Source organism: Leptodactylus fuscus, chromosome 6 (genome assembly GCF_031893055.1).
Source record: "Leptodactylus fuscus isolate aLepFus1 chromosome 6, aLepFus1.hap2, whole genome shotgun sequence".
Lineage (NCBI taxonomy): Eukaryota > Metazoa > Chordata > Amphibia > Anura > Leptodactylidae > Leptodactylus > Leptodactylus fuscus.
Genome location: NC_134270.1, coordinates 174,895,422 through 174,911,767, shown reverse-complemented (window position 1 = coordinate 174,911,767; position 16,346 = coordinate 174,895,422). Strand labels below are relative to the sequence as shown.

Here is a 16,346-nt window from a genome sequence, read left to right as displayed (position 1 = left end):
TTTCCCTGTGCACCTCTCCTGGGAGTTCTGGTGCCTATAAGGTCACCGTGACAGTCCAGCCTCCTGCACGGTTCTCCCGGGGTGGTCGCAGTTGGCGTCACAAACAGGATTTCTGTGCCATTGAAAAACAAGGGAGGCACTTGAGCTGCTGGCAGGAAAAAGGATCAGTGACTGCGACACTGTTCAATATCGCCATCTTGGCCCTGCATCGCACGCCATACCTGAATCTACAGCACAGGCAACAGCAGGTGAGCCACGTACCTCCAGTATGTTTAGGAACAAAGGAAAAATGGATTTTGTCAGTTTTAAACACCAAGGGTTTAGTAGTGAAGATGAGGAAGAGGGGTGTAGTGTTTCAGCCCCCACAGCTGCAGTAATGCCAATCACAATGCCTTATTACCCAGGCGCGCCATGGCTGCCACTCTATGTAGGCGAGCCAAATACCCTAAAGGACTTTAAAGAAAAGATGCAAGCGACTTTCAAAGTTTATCCCCTCACTGCTGAGCAGAAGGTTGCTATGTTAATGGGTCAGATGGGAGGAGCAGCCCTCCGTGAAGTTAAGTCCTGGGATGTTAAGGAGAAACAAACTGTTAAGCATATTTTTGATAAACTGCGCGCCATATTTGAAACTAAGACTCTGTCAGAACTAAAAGCTCGGTTCTTTTGCCGCAAGCAGAACGCAGGTGAAAGTCTTAGAGACTATGCTCTGAGCTTGGATGAAGCTCTCCGCCAGGTTGCTCAACTAGATCCTCATGAGCTTCACAATTATGATTGCACACTGAAGGAGCAATTCATCGAGGGTGCTACACCTGATGCAGTTAAAATGCAACTACGTATGCTTAACTCTCAAGACCCCGACCGACCCTTCAACCTATTTAAAGAGACAGCCATCCAAATCCTTAAAGTGGACACAATGCCAGAGGAGCAGCATAATGTGCCCTCAGCTTCTACAGCACCTCCGCCCTGTGTAATCCAACAACCCATTGCTCAGTGCGCACAGATCCAACCTTCTGACTCCAACCTTGAACTCCAAGGACAAATCGCTGAACTTTCAAAGAATCTAATTAAGCTTTGCAAAAAAGTGGATGACCTTCAGCTGACACCACCGAGGTCTCCCTCATCCCGGCACTGGCAGCGACCTTCGCCACGTCAGTATTCACGCAGACCGTTATTCCGACCCGGTCGCAGGGTCACGGACCAGTTTGATTCATCCGGAAGGCCCATCTGTCGAAGTTGTCATTTACCAGGACACGTTGAACGAGAATGCCAGCCTTTAAACTAGGCCGTCCTGGGGCAGAGGACCTACCCCCAGGAGACAACCACCACAATGGTCCACTATCACCTGAATGGGGCCGACGTTTCATTGGAGACCGTCCTATCCTTTCCATCAATATGAACAACATCCCACTGACTGCTCTCTTGGATACGGGATCACAGATGACTACCATGCCCCGTGCCCAGTTTGAAAAATATTGGTCTCGAGAGCAGCTACAACCATGCAATCCTCATGAGCAGGTGACTCTAATTGCCAGCAATGGACAAGAACTTAAACAGGTAGGATACTTCCTAGCCACCCTTAAGATTGGCAAAACCGAACTGAAGGATCAAGGGATTGTCATTGTGGACGTTGCCAAAGACAGAGACACTCCCTCCATCATCATTGGGACCAATGTCTTAGTTAATTGTTTTGATGAAGCCATTGCTGCCTTGTCTGACACTCTTCAAATAGCCGCTCCAAAAGAGAGACACATCTACCATAAGGCCATTAAGGTTTTGGTACAACAACAACAGGTACAACTTTCCCAAGGTGAGATCGGAAAAGCTAGGGTGACTGACGCTAGACCCATCATCTTACCACCTGGTCATGTGATGATGGTCTGGTGCCGGGCCAGGTTTGGTGTCAAAGGCAGGGATTACTCCGTGCTCATCGAGTCAATGCCTACGGATCGTACAGTTATTGCTGCCCGTAGTTTGGCTAAGGTGACCCATGGACGAGTCCCTATACAATTGTTGAATTTTGGGGATTCTGAAGTTACACTACCTCGGTATACAGTGGTTGCCAAATTATCCAGAGTTCAGGATGCTGATTGCCTCCAGAGAGTCCATTGTGAAGCTCAGACCACCAATTCACAACCCACATGTAACCCCACTGGGGAGCAAAAAGAATGGTGGCAAGAGATTCACCTTGGAACCCCTGAGACGCCTTCATCTCAGCTGGAAGGGGTATTGCGGGTAGTTCACGAATACGAACACATTTTCAGCAAGTCCCCTATGGACTTTGGGCATGTCACTGCAGTAGAACACACAATTCAAACTGGTGATCATCCTCCCATCAAGGAAAGACATAGGCCCATTCCCCCAGCACAATACCAACAAGTAAAAGGCTTACTCCAAAACATGAAGGATTCCGGTGTCATAAGGGACAGCCGAAGCCCTTGGGCTGCTCCCTTAGTACTTGTCAAAAAGAAGGACGGTACCATTCGCCTTTGCGTGGATTACCGCAAATTGAATGATATCACCCACATCACCATCTCAGCCCAGGGACCAGCGGGTGTCTCAATACTCCAACTGGCGTCACATCTAACTGACTCTGCCTATTACCCTGTGCACCTCTCCTGGGAGTTCTGGTGCCTATAAGGTCACCGTGACAGTCCAGCCTCCTGCACGGTTCTCCCGGGGTGGTCGCAATCACACATCAGAGGATTAGATACCCAGCTCAGCACATACTATCACACATCAGAGGATTAGATACACAGCTAAGCACACACAGACACACATCAGAGGATTAGATACACAGCTCAGCACATACTATCACACATCAGAGGATTAGATACCCAGCTCAGCACATACTATCACATTTGAGAGCTTTACTTCAGGTTTCCATAACAGCCCAGCCATTTTTCTTCACTGCTGTAGGTCAGCTTTAAAGGGGCAGGGCACTGTGGATGACACTGTTACACAAGGTCACATACACACAGCTTTACTCCAGGTCTCCATAACAACCATTTGCAGGTTCTTCACCGATATCCAAACTGAGATACACATGATCACATGACGCTTATGGACACACACAAATAACATACAAAATACACCAGTGCAAAACTGGGCAATTCTTATGGGGCCACTACACAAACCAAAAATGATGTATACCCGTGCGAAGCCGAGTCATCCTGCTAGTATGAGTGTGTATATATATATTATTTATTTTTTTCCTTCTTCTTCACTCCTTTTATATGTTCCATATTCCAAATTTTCTAACGTTTCCCATTTTTCTGTTGGCTGCATTTATTCCCTCATGACCTAATAACCAGAGTCTACAGGTTATTACTAAAGATGGACGAACCTCCTCAGATTCATTTGGTTTCAGCTTCGGGTTCCTGATTCATTTCAAGTGACATTATTATAATGTGGGGTCTCTTCGGACCCCAGTGTGTAATAGGTGGGGGGTCCAGGGAGGTGTTAAAAAAATAAATCATCTTCACCTTCTGTGACCTCTTTTGTCCCTCCTCGTGGTGTCTAGGGCTCTCGGTCTCTTTGGTGACCTCAGGCTCCCCTGGGGTCACTGCCGACGCCTGTGTCTGGAATTATGATGTCATGATGCTCGGCATGCTGATGTCATAGACCTCAGCGGTGACCCCGGGACACCAGAAAATGCAAAAGGTGAGTATAAATGTTTTTTTTTTTTTTGTATTTTTGTCTTTTCCCATGGGCCTTCATCTCTTATGTTCTGGGGTCTGACACCGCAGTGTATCAAAATTTACCGTAATGTATATTGTGATGAGCATTTTAATTCATATGAGAGCCGATTGTTAGGATTCGTTAGAAACTGAACAGTTTTGGATATTTGGGGGGAACCCGCTTGTGACAAAGGAGTTCTCCTAGCTCTAGTTATTACGTATTATATTCATAGACTAATGGTTATTATGTATCAACAAATATATACACTGTATACAATATATGCTATATCTACAATAGATTCACTATATCCTATATGTATAATATATACACTGTATACAATCTATGCTATATGTACAATATATACAGTATATACTATATGTGTAATATATAGCTAAATAGGTAACTCTGTATATAAATCTCAATATCATCTTTTGCTAGACCAGATGACAAGCTCAGCTCTGCTACATGACACGTCTACTAGTTCTATACCAATCCAATTCCAGCCCTATTATATCTCACAGTCTTCATTACATGTACTATAATGTGACAACCTAACCTCAGCCGCCTCTGATCATCTCCTCTATATCAGATCTGTATACTCTATATACTGTATATACTGTATCATCTATGTCACATCTGTATACTCTATACATCCTTCCCTAAGCTACACGCCTCTGCACACCCTCAGCCTTGATGTCTGCGTCAGCTCTGCTACATTGTATGAACACGTACAGTATCTTTAGCATTTGCTGAAACCAATCTTTGGTGACAGTCATGTGTAACAGTTTGTGTTTGCTTTTGACAAACTCGTCTCAGCTGTTCCTATAAACTCAGTTAGTTGCGACTAATAGACATAGCAGAGGAGTGGCTCCTAGTTAAAGGGGACACAAAAAGATGATAAGTACCCTACTAATGGGACCCTCAGAATCAGGACAATGGGGTCCCATCACCTCTTGCTTGACTTTTTTTTTTCTTTGTGGGACTGTTGAAGAAAAGCTGAGTGCTCTGCATAGAGATGAACGTGGCAGGAACGTGTCTGATCAGCACCGAACTAAAGCAAGGGTACGCAGGACCCCCATTTTGTGATTGGGACCCCCACCAATCCAACAGTCATGCTCCCTTCTCTTTATAGGAATACATAAAACCCTTCTATAGTTAGCTTGCCACATTTGTACAACTATACAAATCCACGTTGTTGCATCTGACACACTCAGCTCTGCTACATCTGTTCACCATGAGTCTTATAACTTAAAACATTAAATGACACAACAAAAGCCAATGAGAAAATCATCATGTGTCAAGTGAAGAAGTGCTGAAGATCTGTCCGTATAGTCAACTCTGCTACATCTCTCCGTATAGTCAACTCTGCTATATCTGTCCGTATAGTCCTCTCTGCTACATCTTATCCGTATAGTCAACTCTGCTATATCTGTCCGTATAGTCCTCTCTGCTACATCTCTCCGTATAGTCCTCTCTGCTACATCTTATCCGTATAGTCAACTCTGCTATATCTGTCCGTATAGTCCTCTCTGCTACATCTTATCCGTATAGTCAACTCTGCTACATCTGTCCATATGGTCACCTCTGCTGATTCTGCACAAACCCAGTTTTGCAATTTTGTAACAATACACATCAGCACGCTGCAGACTCCACCATACAACATTTCAGCTCTGCTACATCTTATTATCTAAAATCAGCTTTGCTACATGTCCTGCATATGACAAACTCATCTCACGACAGCTATTCTGCTGAAGATAACACATTCATCTCTACTACATCTCCAGTTTGTACACCCAGGTCTCCTACACTTCTGTAAAACCATCTTGCATCAGTTCTGCGACATTGCAACGCCTGTACACGCTCAGCTCTGCTACATCCTACATCCACTTGCTGCAGGACAATGACTGTACTCTACCTGGTTGGATCAGAGGAGCCGAAGCTTCTAGATATTTAGCAAACCGGGCTGAGGGATCCTGAAGTCTCCGGAATATGATCTTATGTTGTTATTTCATCTCCGACGACCACAAAGACTCATCTCTGACCATGGACATCACTTTATAACGTACAAGTGGCCGCAGAAGTTCGGCTGAGATCTCCCCCAGGACAAAAACTTACAAAGATGGAGAAAAGTCTTCTCTTTTTATGATTTTTAATGATTTCTTCGTCTTCTATCCGGCATAAAACACAAATCTGAGGCTGAGAAATTAACCATGAAGGGCACGGAGCGCTGATGGGCCGGGCTGGTATTTCTGGGCATTGTAGCCATCAGCAAGTGAGGGGTTAAAATGTTATTAATGTTACCCTCCCCCCCTCACCTTTTTATTGTGAATCGGCTCCTGCGTTCTGTGGAAAATCTATTATTCCGGTAATGTCGTAGATAAACATCAGGGGAAGAAAATCAATGTCCTCAATTTTAATAGTGTCATATACAACACAGGCAGCAATAACAGGCGTCCAGGATGTCGCCCCACCAGGGCCCGAACCTCCAAGATACAGCTCCAGCAGTGCAGAGTCAGGACGACGTATATAATATAGGTTATACATCATATAATACATAGCAAGTGGACTCAACTGCTGTATACCTGTACAATGAGTTACATCCTGTATTATACTCCAGAGCTGCGCTCACTATTCTGCTGGTACAGTCACTGTGTACATACATTACATTACTTATCCTGTATTATACCCCAGAGCTGCGCTCACTATTCTGCTGGTACAGTCACTGTGTACATACATTACATTACTTATCCTGTAATATACTCCAGAGCTGCGCTCACTATTCTGCTGGTGCAGTCACTGTGTACATACATTACATTACTTATCCTGTATTATACTCCAGAGCTGCGCTCACTATTCTACTGGTGCAGTCACTGTGTATATACATTACATTACTTATCCTGTATTATACTCCAGAGCTGCACTCACTATTCTGCTGGTGCAGTCACTGTGTACAGACATTACATTACTGATCCTGTATTATACTCCAGAGCTGCGCTCACTATTCTGCTGGTACAGTCACTGTGTACATACATTACATTACTTATCCTGTATTATACTCCAGAGCTGCGCTCACTATTCTGCTGGTGCAGTCACTGTGTACAGACATTACATTACTGATCCTGTATTATACTCCAGAGCTGCGCTCACTATTCTGCTTGTACAGTCACTGTGTACATACATTACATTACTTATCCTGTATTATACTCCAGAGCTGTGCTCACTATTCTGCTGGTACAGTCACTGTGTACATACATTACATTACTTATCCTGTATTATACTCCAGAGCTGCGCTCACTATTCTGCTGGTACAGTCACTGTGTACATACATTACATTAATTATCCTGTATTATACTCCAGAGCTGCGCTCACTATTCTGCTGGTGCAGTCACTGTGTACATACATTACATTACTTATCCTGTATTATACTCCAGAGCTGCGCTCACTATTCTGCTTGTACAGTCACTGTGTACATACATTACATTACTTATCCTGTATTATATTCCAGAGCTGCGCTCACTATTCTGCTGGTGCAGTCACTGTGTACATACATTACATTACTTATCCTGTATTATACTCCGGAGCTGCGCTCACTATTCTGCTGGTACAGTCACTGTGTACATACATTACATTACTGATCCTGTATTATACTCCAGAGCTGCGCTCACTATTCTGCTGGTGCAGTCACTGTGTACATACATTACATTACTTATCCCATATTATACTCCAGAGCTGCGCTCACTATTCTGCTGGTACAGTCACTGTGTACATACATTACATTACTTATCCTGTATTATACTCCAGAGCTGCGCTCACTATTCTGCTGGTGCAGTCACTGTGTACATACATTACATTACTTATCCTGTATTATACTCCAGAGCTGCGCTCACTATTCTGCTGGTACAGTCACTGTGTACATAAATTACTTATCCTGTATTATACTCCAGAGCTGCGCTCACTATTCTGCTGGTGCAGTCACTGTGTACATACATTACATTACTTATCCTGTATTATACTCCAGAGCTGCGCTCACTATTCTGCTGGTGCAGTCACTGTGTACATATATTACATTACTTATCCTGTATTATACTCCAGAGCTGCGCTCACTATTCTGCTGGTGCGGTCACTGTGTACATACATTACATTACTTATCCTGTATTATACCCCAGAGCTGCGCTCACTATTCTGCTGGTGTAGTCACTGTGTACATACATTACTTATCCTGTATTATACTCCAGAGCTGCGCTCACTATTCTGCTGGTACAGTCACTGTGTACATACATTACATTACTTATCCTGTATTATACTCCAGAGCTGTGCTCACTATTCTGCTTGTACAGTCACTGTGTACATACATTACATTACTTATCCTGTATTATACTCCAGAGCTGCGCTCACTATTCTGCTGGTGCAGTCACTGTGTACATACATTACATTACTTATCCTGTATTATACTCCAGAGCTGCACTCACTATTCTGCTGGTGCAGTCACTGTGTACATACATTACATTACTTATCCTGTATTATACTCCAGAGCTGCGCTCACTATTCTGCTGGTGCAGTCACTGTGTACATACATTACATTACTTATCCTGTATTATACTCCAGAGCTGCGCTCACTATTCTGCTGGTGCAGTCACTGTGTACAGACATTACATTACTGATCCTGTATTATACTCCAGAGCTGCACTCACTATTCTGCTTGTACAGTCACTGTGTACATACATTACATTACTTATCCTGTATTATACTCCAGAGCTGCGCTCACTATTCTGCTGGTACAGTCACTGTGTACATACATTACATTACTTATCCTGTATTATACTCCAGAGCTGCGCTCACTATTCTGCTGGTGCAGTCACTGTGTACATACATTACATTACTTATCCTGTATTATACTCCGGAGCTGCGCTCACTATTCTGCTGGTACAGTCACTGTGTACATACATTACATTACTTATCCTGTATTATACTCCAGAGCTGCGCTCATTATTCTGCTGGTACAGTCACTGTGTATGCACATTACATTACTTATCCTGTATTATATTCCAGAGCTGCACTCACTATTCTGCTGGTGCAGTCACTGTGTACATACATTACATTACTTATCCTGTATTATACTCCAGAGCTGTGCTCACTATTCTGCTGGTGTAGTCACTGTGTACATACATTACATTACTTATCCTGTATTATACTCCAGAGCTGCGCTCACTATTCTGCTGGTACAGTCACTGTGTACATACATTACATTACTTATTCTGTATTATACCCCAGAGCTGCGCTCACTATTCTGCTGGTGCAGTCACTGTGTACATACATTACATTACTTATCCTGTATTATACTCCAGAGCTGCGCTCACTATTCTGATGGTGCAGTCACTGTGTACATACATTACATTACTTATCCTGTATTATACTCCAGAGCTGCGCTCACTATTCTGCTGGTACAGTCACTGTGTACATACATTACATTACTTATCCTGTATTATACTCCAGAGCTGCGCTCACTATTCTGCTTGTACAGTCACTGTGTACATACATTACATTACTTATCCTGTATTATACTCCAGAGCTGCGCTCACTATTCTGCTGGTACAGTCACTGTGTACATACATTACATTACTTATCCTGTATTATACCCCAGAGCTGCGCTCACTATTCTGCTGGTGCAGTCACTGTGTACATACATTACATTACTTATCCTGTATTATACTCCAGAGCTGCGCTCACTATTCTGCTGGTACAGTCACTGTGTACATACATTACATTACTTATCCTGTATTATACTCCAGAGCTGCGCTCACTATTCTGCTGGTGCAGTCACTGTATACATACATTACATTACTTATCCTGTATTATACTCCGGAGCTGCGCTCAGTATTCTGCTGGTGCAGTCACTGTGTACATACATTACATTACTTATCCTGTATTATACTCCAGAGCTGCGCTCACTATTCTGATGGTGCAGTCACTGTGTACATACATTACATTACTTATCCTGTATTATACTCCAGAGCTGCGCTCACTATTCTGCTGGTGCAGTCACTGTATACATACTTTACATTACTTATCCTGTATTATACTCCGGAGCTGCGCTCAGTATTCTGCTGGTGCAGTCACTGTGTACATACATTACATTACTTATCCTGTATTATACTCCAGAGCTGCGCTCACTATTCTGCTGGTACAGTCACTGTGTACATACATTACATTACTTATCCTGTATTATACTCCAGAGCTGCGCTCACTATTCTGCTGGTGCAGTCACTGTGTACATACATTACATTACTTATCCTGTATTATACTCCAGAGCTGCGCTCACTATTCTGCTGGTACAGTCACTGTGTACATACATTACATTACTTATCCTGTATTATACTCCGGAGCTGCGCTCACTATTCTGCTGGTACAGTCACTGTGTACATACATTACATTACTTATCCTGTATTATACTCCAGAGCTGCACTCACTATTCTGCTGGTACAGTCACTGTATACATACATTACATTACTTATCCTGTATTATACTCCGGAGCTGCGCTCAGTATTCTGCTGGTGCAGTCACTGTGTACATACATTACATTACTTATCCTGTATTATACTCCAGAGCTGCGCTCACTATTCTGCTGGTACAGTCACTGTGTACATACATTACATTACTTATCCTGTATTATACTCCAGAGCTGCGCTCACTATTCTGCTGGTGCAGTCACTGTGTACATACATTACATTACTTATCCTGTATTATACTCCAGAGCTGCGCTCACTATTCTGCTGGTGCAGTCACTGTGTACATACATTACATTACTTATCCTGTATTATACTCCAGAGCTGCGCTCACTATTCTGCTGGTGCAGTCACTGTGTACATACATTACATTACTTATCCTGTATTATACTCCAGAGCTGCGCTCACTATTCTGCTGGTGCAGTCACTGTGTACATACATTACATTACTTATCCTGTATTATACTCCAGAGCTGCGCTCACTATTCTGCTGGTACAGTCACTGTGTACATACATTACATTACTTATCCTGTATTATACTCCAGAGCTGTGCTCACTATTCTGCTGGTGCAGTCACTGTGTACATACATTACATTACTTATCCTGTATTATACTCCAGAGCTGCGCTCACTATTCTGCTGGTACAGTCACTGTGTACATACATTACATTACTTATCCTGTATTATACTCCAGAGCTGCGCTCACTATTCTGCTGGTGCAGTCACTGTGTACATACATTAAATTACTTATCCTGTATTATACTCCAGAGCTGCGCTCACTATTTTGCTGGTACAGTCACTGTGTACATACATTACATTACTTACTATTACAATTAGCCAATACCTATCGGGGCCGGATATAGACAGGGATATTGATGAATGAAGATGGCAGTGACTCATTCAAGCAGAAGAATCTTTATTTACAAGTATCTACAATCATTTGTACATGAGATCGATGCCTCAGATTTGTTTGCGCACCCGATGAGGACAGGGATGGACGATCCCTCTAGGACTTCTGTTTGTTCTTTGCAGATCATAAAGGGACTTTGCTCTCCATATACATCTCAGTGTCCGCCCTGTGAATCTCCCGGTCACTAATAAGTTTTCCATTGCTGGAGAACAACAAATTAGGCACAGACCATTACACACCCGCTCGGCCGCTCATCCATAGGATGGATATAGGTGACGTGGGAAAGTGACAGAAGACACAAATCCATAGAATACACAAAGTCAACATCATCATCCTCTCTGCAGTAGTACATTATGGCACAGAAGGATATTGGCCATGTAGACCAACGATTAGAGAGATATTACAATAATAAAACTAGGTTACAATGTTTCCATCTGGAAATGAAGGGGTTAAAGGGCAAGCGTGCAGAGGGATATGTCATATTTATAAGGACATGGTATAGAGATAGGGGTGGATTATAATGTATTTTTCTTTCTGAAGTCACCACTAGGGGGAGCTCTTATACAATTGTCATAGTGGTCGATCAAATCTTTATGTAGTGACTTACCGGTCACCACCACATTAACACAGGTCTTGAAAAATTTTGCAAAAAATGTCAATCAAATTGCTGCATCTACAAGGATAGAGATTGGACCTCCTGACGGTATATCTCACCTATATACTTGATTGCAGGGCGTGAATATTTTTGCATTCAGTTATTTTGTCCATAAATGTAGATCACGTGATAGAAATTTGTTATCAAAAATTTTTTTTTTTTTACTGTGATTCAACAAGGGACGAAAGGGTGTGAATACTTTTTACACTGTACAAGTAAACGTGCTACAAAAATAGCAAATTTCACATCTTTTTCTACAATTTCACTTCCCAAAAATTAACCTGCAGGTGGTAAGCATTGTTGTTAGACGTAGTTACATCTTGTTACATTTTCATTTTGCTCATTTTTTTTGTAATGTGTTGAAGCTATTTCGGAACTTTTTGCGATCCAGAAGGAGGTAAAAACGAAACACGACAAACAAACACATAAAACGTAAGACGCGAGCGTGTATTTCCTAAAAAGAATGATCGAGAATGGATCAGGATTCCAAAAATTTCAAGTCTCGCTCAAAATGTTAGCTTTGTGAAGGTAATCCTACCATCTCTGGCATCAGGATTCCAAAAATTTCAAGTCTCGCTCAAAAAGTTAGCTTTGTGAAGGTAATCCTACCATCTCTGGCATCAGGATTCCAAAAATTTCAAGTCTCGCTCAAAAAGTTAGCTTTGTGAAGGTAAACCTACCATTTCTGGGATCAGGATTCCAAAAATTTCAAGTCTCGCTCAAAAAGTTAGCTTTGTGAAGGTAAACCTACCATTTCTGGTCCCACAGATGCCCTCAGTGACCTGGGACACTCCAAAAATTTCTGAGAACCCAAATATTTGCATAAAAGAAGAGAAGAAGAGGAAGAGAGGTCATCCTTGAAGCAATGTTTTTGATATTTTTGTTGGTCTCTGTGGTGTCCTGGGTACTGGTTGTAGTCATACAGTTTCTGATATTGTTTTTATAGTCTTTAATTTTGGCTGGTCTGGAGGTTCCTTCATGAACATCCAGGAGAATTTCCTCTTCGATAAGCTATACTTCTGCTGCAGTGACTTCCAGGTTTGGTAGAAGCCTTGATCCTCGGAACTAGACAAAAAGTAGAAGATGAGAGGGTCCAGAAAGGCATTGCAAGTGCTCGGCAGGAGAGCCGCTTGGCGCCATGACACACTCTCACGTTGTACGAACCCAACAACATGAGAAATATTGTAAGGGGCAAAACAGACGATGAAAACGGTCAAGGTGGTCACTGCAACTTTGGTGGCTCTCCTCTTATGCTTGACGTGCATGCAACATCTCATGAGGATTTGGATACAACGAGTGTAGCAAAAGGTAGTGATAGCCAAAGGTACAAAGAATAAGACGATGGAAAGCTCCAATCTTGTTGGTAAGAGCAAATCCAACTGTTCTCTTGTAAAATTGTCATAGCAAACCAACTTATCATCGATTTTGGAAAGAAACGTTGCAAATTGACCATTTTGAGAAGTCTCCAAGAAGAACACAAAAGAGACATGGGCAAACACAATGGTCCAGAGTGATATACAAATAAGGAAGGAGTACCTGGGCTTCTTGTAAATTTTGTACTTGATAGGAAAGGCAACACTCAGGTATCGTCCCATACTCACAGCGGTGAGGAAGAGGGCGCTTGCGTATATGGTGCTGAAGTGGACAAAGTTATAGAGAGGACACAGGATTCCGGGAAGCGTCCAACTATTAAGAAAAGTCTCCATTATTTTTATTGGTAAGAAGATGATGAACACAAGGTCGGAGATGCAAAGGTTAATCATGTAGATGAGATTGGGGGTCAACCTACTTCGAGCCTTCTTGAAGAAAATGTAAAGCACTAGTAGGTTGGATGGCAAGCCTAGAAACATGGTCATCACATAAATCACCAGAGCCAGGGTATCCCGATACATCTTAGAGGTGTCCATTGGTTGTCTGGAAAAATGTGGATGAAAACATCTTGACTGTTCTTGATAAAGACAGGATATGAAATGGGTAAGAGATCCAGGATCGGTAAAACTTTACCACCGTTTTGAAGACAATGTTGCTTCTTAGCTCAACGTTTTGGTCAAAATCTAAAGGAGACTTGGTTACTTTGACCAAATGTCAATGTTGTCAAACCATTGTCTCTGAAGTATTAACACACGAAGATGAATTTATGGTCCACATTTGGGAAGATGGTTCCAATGCTTAGGAGAAGACAACCCTGATTCTTGTCTCAGAGGAAGATGAAGATGACTGATGTGTTTTTCGGAAGAGCAGAATATCATGAATGAAGAATGAAGCCCCTGGATCCCAGCCAATCAATCTCTTATTTTTGTCCTGTAAATGGATGGGAAATGGTCCAGAAAGATTGCTGATCTCCACTAACATTTTGTTCAGCGAGCTCTGACAACAACCCGACCTTAACTAAGAGCCCATAAAGTCATAAATTCATAACTGGTTCTATAACGTGACTTTATATCAAATATTGAAATACTGACAAGGAAATGATAAGCCTTGAAGAGTGTTTATGTGATGGAAATGGGCATCATTGGGCACCAGAAGTCCTGGTAATATTCTCCTACAGGACCTTGTAGGCACCACATCAAAGTTCAGAAGCTTGAACATATCCATTGACTCAGAGTCACCGTCACGTTCAACAAGGTTTGAAAATTTTTGCAAAAATTTTCTAAAAAACCAACTCATAGTTGGATTCTCATCTACAACAATGCTGGAGACCATCACTTAGAGACTCACGATGGTGGTGGAAGCCAAGTTTGATGCTCCATCGAAGGGGGTGAGTAATTTTGCATTCTGTTATCTTGTCCTACTCCCCGATCATGGATTTATTTATTTTTTTACTGTGATCCAATGCAGATACATAATAAAATAGGAATGGGTGTCAATACTTTTTCAGAATATACAAGCAAATGGGAACCAAAAACACGGTGGAACGTAATTTCACTTCCCAAAATTGAGCTTACACGTACAAATTGTTCCATAAGTAGTTACATTTTTTTAATATCTCATTTTACTAAATTGTGTAATGTTTTTAAGCTAAATTTTCTGAACGTATGTGTGTCCGACTGTTGATCCAGAAGAAGGTTAAACATTTTTACAAAAATTCCCTCCTGATCAAAGCTGGATCAAGATTCAGAGCAATTCTAGATAACATCAAAAAAGTTAACTCATGAATCTAAAACCTACCATGGTGGATACATCCATTGATTCGGAACACCCCAAATATTAAGATTTGTGTAAAATTTCATTTTTGGACAAACCCATGTAGCATTGTTTTGGATGTTTTTGCTGGTCTTTATGGTTAGTAGTTATACAGTGTCTGATATTGTCTTTATAGCCTTTACTTTTGGCCGGTCTGGAGGTTCCTTCATGAACACCGAGGAGAGTTTCCTCTTCGATAAGCTATACTTCTCCTGCAGTGACTTCCAGGCTTGGTAGAAGCCTTGATCCTCGGAACTAGACAAAAAGTAGAAGATGAGAGGATCTAGGAAGGCGTTGCAAGTGCTCGGCAGGAGAGCCGCCTTGCGCCATGAAACACTTTTGTGTTGTATGAACCCAACAACATGAGAAATATTGTAAGGAGCAAAACAGACAATGAAAACAGTCAAGGTGGTCACTGCGACCCGTGCGGCTCTCTTCTTGTGTCTGACGTGCATGCAACATCTCATGAGGATTTGGATACAACGAGTGTAGCAAAAGGTCGTGATAGCCAAAGGTACAAAGAATAAGACAATGGAATACTCCAATCTGACTGGCACGATCAAATCCAACTGTTCTTCCGTGAAATTTTCGTAGCAGACCATCTTGTCATCATCAATTTTGGTGAGGAACATTTCAAGGTAGCCGTTTTGGGAAGTTTTCAAGACAAAGATAAATAACACATGAGCAAACACAATGGTCCAGAGTGAGATACAAATAAGGAAGGAGTACCTGGGCTTCTTGTAAATTTTGTACTTGATAGGAAAAGCAACACTCAAGTATCGTCCAACACTCACAGCGGTGAGGAAGAGGGCGCTTGCGTATATGGTGCTGAAGTGGACAAAGTTATAGAGAGGACACAGGATTCCGGGAAGTGTCCAATTGCCACGAAAAGTCTCCATTATTTTTATTGGTAAGAAGAGGATGAACACAAGGTCAGAGACGCAAAGGTTAATCATGTAGATGAGATTGGGGGTCAACCTACTTCGAGCCTTCTTGAAGAAAATGTAAAACACCAGTAGGTTGGATGGCAAGCCTAGAAACATGGTCATCACATAAATCACCAGAGCCAGGGTATCCAGATACATCTTAGAAGCATACATTGCTTGTCTGGAAATATATGGATGGAGACATCTTTGCTGCACAGGATAGAAAACGTGCAAGAAATCCAGGATCAGTAAGACGTTTCCACCATTTTGAAGAAAATGCTGCTTCTTAGCTGGAGTGGTTGGTCCATATACGAAGATGACGTGATCCAGAGCAAATGTCAATGACTGATCTTGTGTAGCCAAAAACAGATGTACCAACACACAAAGATGAATTCATGCTCCACGTTCGTGAGGAGAGTTCCAAGGCTTATGATTCTCGTCGCAGGTGGAAGATGAAGATGACATACTTGTTCCTCCACGGAGCAGAATATCA

The 16,346-nt window shown here is 42.2% G+C and overlaps 2 protein-coding genes across 2 annotated transcripts; both read right to left on the bottom strand.

Annotated features, from left to right (window-relative positions):
* Positions 1-12,661: 12,661 nt before the first annotated feature.
* On the bottom strand, positions 12,662-14,447 carry LOC142210164 (free fatty acid receptor 3-like). The gene is made up of 2 exons (XM_075279190.1): positions 14,296-14,447; positions 12,662-13,658 (listed from the first exon to the last, which is right to left on the bottom strand). Exons 1-2 carry the CDS (start codon positions 14,445-14,447, stop codon positions 12,662-12,664), a joined length of 1,149 nt encoding a protein of 382 aa, XP_075135291.1.
* A 587-nt stretch (positions 14,448-15,034) lies between these two features.
* LOC142210163 (free fatty acid receptor 3-like) lies at positions 15,035-16,012 on the bottom strand. Its single transcript, XM_075279189.1, has one exon. It carries the CDS (start codon positions 16,010-16,012, stop codon positions 15,035-15,037), a length of 978 nt encoding a protein of 325 aa, XP_075135290.1.
* Positions 16,013-16,346: the final 334 nt, after the last annotated feature.

Coding starts and splice junctions, on each gene's coding strand:
- LOC142210164 (XM_075279190.1), bottom strand. CDS start 14,447: ATGGTCTCCAGCATTGTTGTAGATGAGAATCCAACTATGAGTTGGTTT. Junction 13,659..14,295: donor TTTGATGTGGTGCCTACAAG/GTCCTGTAGGAG, acceptor ACATTTTTCCAG/ACAACCAATGGACACCTCTA.
- LOC142210163 (XM_075279189.1), bottom strand. CDS start 16,012: ATGTATCTGGATACCCTGGCTCTGGTGATTTATGTGATGACCATGTTT.